Genomic DNA, 5,978 nt, shown 5'->3' with positions numbered 1-5,978 from the left:
GGACTACACCCACAAATATATACAGATTTGACAGAGGCTACCTCTACCTATAAGGAGCTCTGGTGGTGCAGTGGGTAATACTAGAAGGCCAGTGGTTCAAACTCACCAAATGCTCTGTGGGAGGAAGATGAGGCAACCTACTTCCACAAGGATTTATAGCCTTTGATACTATGGAGTCACTGTGAGTCAGAATCAACTTGATAGGACTTTTTTTTTTTTTATTTTTTGGGTATCTTTACCTATATATATTTATATGGCCTGCAAATATGTTCAGGAATGTGGTAGAGCATACAGGGGGCAAAGACATGAAATTGTCTTAGTCATAACCAAACACCCTGAGGGACCACAGTCTTGGGAGAGACCAAAGTTAACTGGTATAACATAGTCAACAAATATAATGTTCTACATACATCCTACTGAGGTGCACTGTGATTGGAGTCTTTAAAGTTTGTGAGTGGCCATCTAAGGTCCAACTATTGGTTTCTTCCCATCTGAAGCAAAGAATTAAGAAAATTAAAGATATAGGAAAAAATTAGTTCAAAGGATTAACAGAGTACATGAATCCCACCCTTCATTACCCTGAGACCACAGAACTAGATGGTGCCCTGGTACTACTGCTGACTGCTCTGAAAGGAATCACAATAAATGGTACTAGAGAGTGTGGGGGAAAATGTGGAACAAAACTCAAAATTATAAAAAATATCAGGCTTACTGGTCTGATGGGTGGGACCTCTCAAGACTATGGCCCTTAGACATCCTTCCAGCTAGGAACCGAACTGAACCCCCATGACTCTACTGGCAGCCAAATGACAGAGAGGCCTATAAGGTGAACAGTAATATTAGGAGACTATGTACTCATTGAGAGGAGTTCTGGTGGCTTAGTACCTGAAGCATTTGACTGCTAACCAGAAGGCTGGTGGTTCAAACCCATCAGCAGCTCCTCAGAAGGAAGACTAGACAATCTACTTCTGACGTGATACCCAAGGAGGGGTTGCTATGTGTCAGATCCAACATGACTGCAGTGAGTTGGGTTTTGGTTGGGAGTTCTGGTGGCATAGCACCTAAGGCATGTGACTGCTAACCAGAAGGCTGGCAGTTCAACCCACCAGCCACTCCTCAGAAGGAAGGTTGGAGAATCTACTTCCGTAGTGACACTACCTTGGAAACCCAAGAAGGGGTCGCTATGAGTTGGATTTGACTCCACAGCAGTGAGTAGCGGGTATGTACTCATTAGAACAATCAAGCATATGGCATCAAGAGGACAGCATTTGCCCAGGGATAGAGCTCAGAAGGTGGGAGGGTATGGGAAGGAATAACAAAAGGAAGTTGTGGGTGCAGGGAGAAGTAGGAAGAACGCTGTTACAGTGTGGGATTGCAGCAAATGTCACAAAATGGAATGTGTATGGATTGTTGAATGGAAAACCAATTTTCTCTGTAAACTTTTGCCCAAATCACAATACAAAAGAAATAATTAAATAAATAATAACCACTACAGAAAACAAAATGACATTTACATTTTTGTAACATGAGGGAAAAATGGAAACACAAAAAAGGAATGTTATTTAGAGGTAAAGGAAGGTTCTTTTAGAAATTCATGTTGAAAAGATTATTTTCATCTCTAGGTCTCAGGTCTTTATCCACAATTTTTGGTCTTTGAAAAGAGATTCCAGATTCATATCTCAGAGGTGTTGCTGCCACACTAAGCAACTGGCCTGGAGATAACCTCTCCTCTGCCTATGAAGCCCGCACTCACCTGAGCAAAGTCCTCTTGTCTGATCCCTCAAAACCATCCAAGGCTCTTTCCCTTTCTCCAATAAGGAGAACACATGTGGCTGATGAATGCAAAGTCCTGCTCAGGAGACAAGAAACAGGAAATAACCATGTGGTTTCAAAATTTATACCTAGTCATTTTGTTATTAAGGAAGATACATAATTACAGGAAGGAGGAGGGAGGAATAAAGGATTTCTGAAGGGAAAGTATAGGGAAGATGGGGGTTTCCAAAGATGATGACTACTGCCAACTTTACAAAGCACAGACAATTTTTCCAGAAACAGAGGCCAGAATTTCACTAGCCACTTGAAACACAACTCAAAAATTCACAATGTAGAAAACAAGAATTTCTGGAGTCAAATTCTAAATCACTTAGAGGGAGATAATCTTACCCAGCGAGACCAAGTTGCTGTAGTTTTCCAACATTACGTCTCTATACAAATCCCTTTGTTCCAAGTCCAGGTACTCCCATTCTTCCTTGGAGAAGTATATGGCCACATCCCTGAACATCACCAACTCCTAAAATAACAAATACAGCTATTAACTGTGAAATTGAAAGAAATATTTTAGATGGAAGGGGTAAGATGGAAAATGGCACTGCAGGTAAGGGGATATACAGTGAGCAAACAATCTGGAGCTGGCTGACTGTAGCACTGGGGAAAATGTCATGGATATTGATGTGACTGAAATTGAGTGCCACCACATTCTTAAAAACTCTTCTTGTTGTTGTTATGTGCCATCGAGTTGGACCCGACTCATAGCGACCCCTCCTTGGGTTTCCAAGGTGGTATCACTACAGAAGTAGATTACCCAACCTTCCTTCCAAGGAGTGGGTGGTGGGTTTGAACCGCCAGCCTTCTGGTTAGCAGTCAAGTGCCTTAGGCACTATGCTACCAGAGCTCTAGTTACTCCAATAAAAACATCCTTATGACCTACTGGGGTGGTTGGAGGCTACACCAATGGTATTGTGAATACCAGCAGAGTCACCCATGGTGGACAGGATTGAGCAGAGCTTCCAGACAGGCAGACTGGGAAGAAGGATGGGCCATCTATTTTAGAAACAATGGCCAATGAAAACCTTATGTATGAATAACAGTAAAACACTATCTGATATATTACTGGAAAACTATGAATAACCATGAAACAGTGCCTGATATAGTGCCAGAAGACGAGCCCTTCAGGTTAGAAGGCAAGCAAAATACAATTAGAGAAGAGCTGCCTCCTCAAAGTAGAGTCAACCTTACTGATGTGGATGGAGTAAAGCTTTGACGACATTCATTTACTGATGGATCATGACTCAAAATGGGAAGAAACAGCTGAAAACATTCATTAATAATTGGAACATGGAATGTATGAAGTATGAATTTAGGAAAATTGGAAGTTGTCAAAAATTAAATTGATATCCTGTCCTGGAAGAAGTACAGCCAGAATGTTTCTTGGAAGTCAGAATGGCCACACTACGTCTCACCTACTCTGGTCATGTTGCCAGAAGGGACCATTTGCTGGAGAAGGGTATCATGCTTGGTAAAGTAGAGGGTCAGCAAAGAAGGGGAAGAGCCTTAACTAGAAGGACTGACACAGTGGCTGCAATGATGGGCTCAAGCATAGCAAGGACTATGAGGATGGCACAAGACCGGGCAGTAGTCTATTCTATTGTACATAGGGTTGCTATGAGTCAGAGCCGACTTGACAGCATCTAACAACCACTAGACTGCTAAGTTTGCCCAAGACTTCAGACACCAGCTGCAAGATCTGGGATTCCCAGGACACTGCACTTCTGAATGACTGGCTACAAATGTTGGGGTTACCATTTATCCCTCAGGAAGCCAGATACAAGTTTGGGGGTCCTCAGGACACCTGCTCTTTTGATATAGTGACTACAAATTTAGAGGATCCCTCATGTTTGATAATCCACTAGAATGACTCACAGAAGTAAAGAAAAGCTGTATTTAACAACTATAGTTTTATTTAAAAGGACACAAATCAGGATCAACATAAAGAACAGATGTATAGGTTGAGATCTAAGAGGTCCCCACCACTGTTTCTGCATACACAGAGATGCATCAGTGTCAATCACCAACCAGAAACCTCCCCTGAGCTTCAGTGTTGAGAGTTTTTACTGGGGTTTTATTAGGTAAGTATGATTTGACTGAATCATGGTTGAACTTAATCTTCAGTCCCCTTCCCCTTCCTGGAGATTGGTCTTTCTGGTTCCGCCAGCCCCCACCCAACCCCAATATGAGTCACCTCATTAGCATAAGCTCTCTGGTATGGTCTAGAGATCTCATGAGTAACCAAGAGACTCCAATCATTCTGGAAATTCCAAGGGTTTAGAGGTTACATTAGAGGAACCAGGATAAAGGCCAAATTCTTAACCCTCCACTCAGAACTCAACTTCACATATATGCTAACTAAAAGTTCACAGAGTGTCACACACAGGAATGAATATCAACCAACACCGTATCTCATCTTGACTAATTGGAAAATTCCATTCTACAGAGCAAATAAAAGCTTTCATGTGTATGAGCCCTTAGACCACTCAATCCCACCTTGTTAAGGCACAATTCTGACAAAGAAGTCTATTATTTCCTTTGTTGTTGTAGCTACTGTTGAGTTGGTTCCAACTGATACCAAATGTTATGGATTGAATTGTGTCCCCAAAAAATATGGTTGTGAACTCTAACCTCTATGCTAGTAATTAGAATCCATTTGTATTATGTTACATTACTTTGGATTATGTTATGTTAATGTCTCAGATTTAGTGTAGGTCATGTCTTAAATCAATCTATTAGAGATAGAAGAGATTAAACAAGCAAGTGAAGGAAAGTAGAGATGAGGGACAATTGATGCCAAGCCTTATGGAGCTCTCCAAGGAACCAGGAAACAGAAGGTGAAGAAACAAGGACCTTCCCCCAGAGTTGATGGAGAAATCGTTCCCCTAAAGCTGCCACCCTGAATTCAGACTTCCAGCCTCCTAAAGTGTAAGAAAATAAATTTCTCTTCGTTAACGTCATTCACTCTTGGTATTGCTGCTATAGCAGCATTAGGTAATTGAGAAAGTGACCCTATGTACAACAGAACAAAACACTGCCTGGTCCTGTACCATTCTCACAATCATTGCTGTGATTGAGCTTAACTGTGGCAACCACTGTATCAATCTATCTCATTGAGGGTCTTCCTCTTTGTCACTGACACTCTACTTTAACAAACATGATGTCAGGAGACTCAGGACACAGGAGATACAGCATGCCTGGTGAGCAGATTGGGAAACATTGGTTGGGAAGAAGAGGGACACCTAAGCAAGGCATTGGAATGTTTCACAACCATCACTTAACACACTGAATACCCAGGTAAACAATTTGAGGACAAGGAATATAGATATTCACATGGTTATATGCCAACTCACATGGGCCATGACTTAAAATTCCAAGAACTGACCAGTCCTCTTCTGGATTCCTCTCCTGGAGAAGTAGATTCTCGAACAAGCAGAGCTAGACGGAAAGAATCATGTTGTTGAAGGGCCAGAGAAGCCTTTTTGTGTGCTCAAAACTGGCAGAAATATAACAAACTAATAACTATGAGTAGAGTAAACATTAACCACAATAATTAACTATTTTTCTTTCATTCCTTCTTTCCTTTCACATGAATAGGATAGTTACTTTAGCTTGTTATTTCTTTGGGTATTTGACTAAAACTCACTGCCCATTTGTAGCTGGTAATTGCACTTTATGGAGTGAGATGACCCCGAGAATGGAGACTCTGAGCTTGCAGCAACCAAGATAAAGGAGAAACAGAGACATCCCTGGTGGACCGAGAGGCCTGAGGGTGCCCACTCCCATATTCTCCCCTTCTTGTAGAGTTAACCTTTCTAGGCAGGTACAAGGAACTTGAAGGACACTTTCTCCTTTGACCAAGGACAGCTTTCTATCACTTCCCAGAAGAAGAACAGAGAGGTCACAAGGCAACAATTCATCCCAATAATGAGAAGAGCACATTCCCAGCATTCCACAAACCTTCTTACCCCTTAGCCCAATTATCTTTAAAAACCCTAACCATTTCCCAGCTTGGGGAGACAGACTTTTTAGATAAATGATTCACTCTGTCTCCTTGGGTATTGAAACTTTTGCTTTCCCACTTCAACCTGTTGTGATAATTGGCTCTGCAGGACAAGGGCTAAGAACCTCACTGTTCCTACAACAACGTGAGG

The 5,978-nt window shown here is 41.8% G+C and overlaps 1 protein-coding gene across 1 annotated transcript in view; it reads right to left on the bottom strand.

Moving 5' to 3' along the window:
• Positions 1 to 5,186, bottom strand: part of ZNF790 (zinc finger protein 790) — a 31,389-nt gene extending 26,203 nt beyond the window's left edge. Inside the window, exons 1-3 of the mRNA XM_007959078.2 lie at positions 5,178 to 5,186; positions 2,164 to 2,287; positions 1,754 to 1,849 (exon numbers count right to left, since the gene is read on the bottom strand). Coding sequence (XP_007957269.1) covers positions 1,754 to 1,849; positions 2,164 to 2,287; positions 5,178 to 5,186 — 229 coding nt within the window. The remainder of the gene's footprint in view (positions 1 to 1,753; positions 1,850 to 2,163; positions 2,288 to 5,177) is intronic.
• Between the last annotated feature and the right edge of the window lie 792 nt (positions 5,187 to 5,978).

This window comes from Orycteropus afer, unplaced genomic scaffold, assembly GCF_000298275.1.
Source record: "Orycteropus afer afer isolate SDZICR_OR568_19922 unplaced genomic scaffold, OryAfe1.0 scaffold01417, whole genome shotgun sequence".
In the NCBI taxonomy this organism is placed as follows: domain Eukaryota; kingdom Metazoa; phylum Chordata; class Mammalia; order Tubulidentata; family Orycteropodidae; genus Orycteropus; species Orycteropus afer.
The sequence above is the reverse complement of the archived record's forward strand: the minus strand, read 5'-3'. Positions and strand labels throughout refer to the sequence as shown.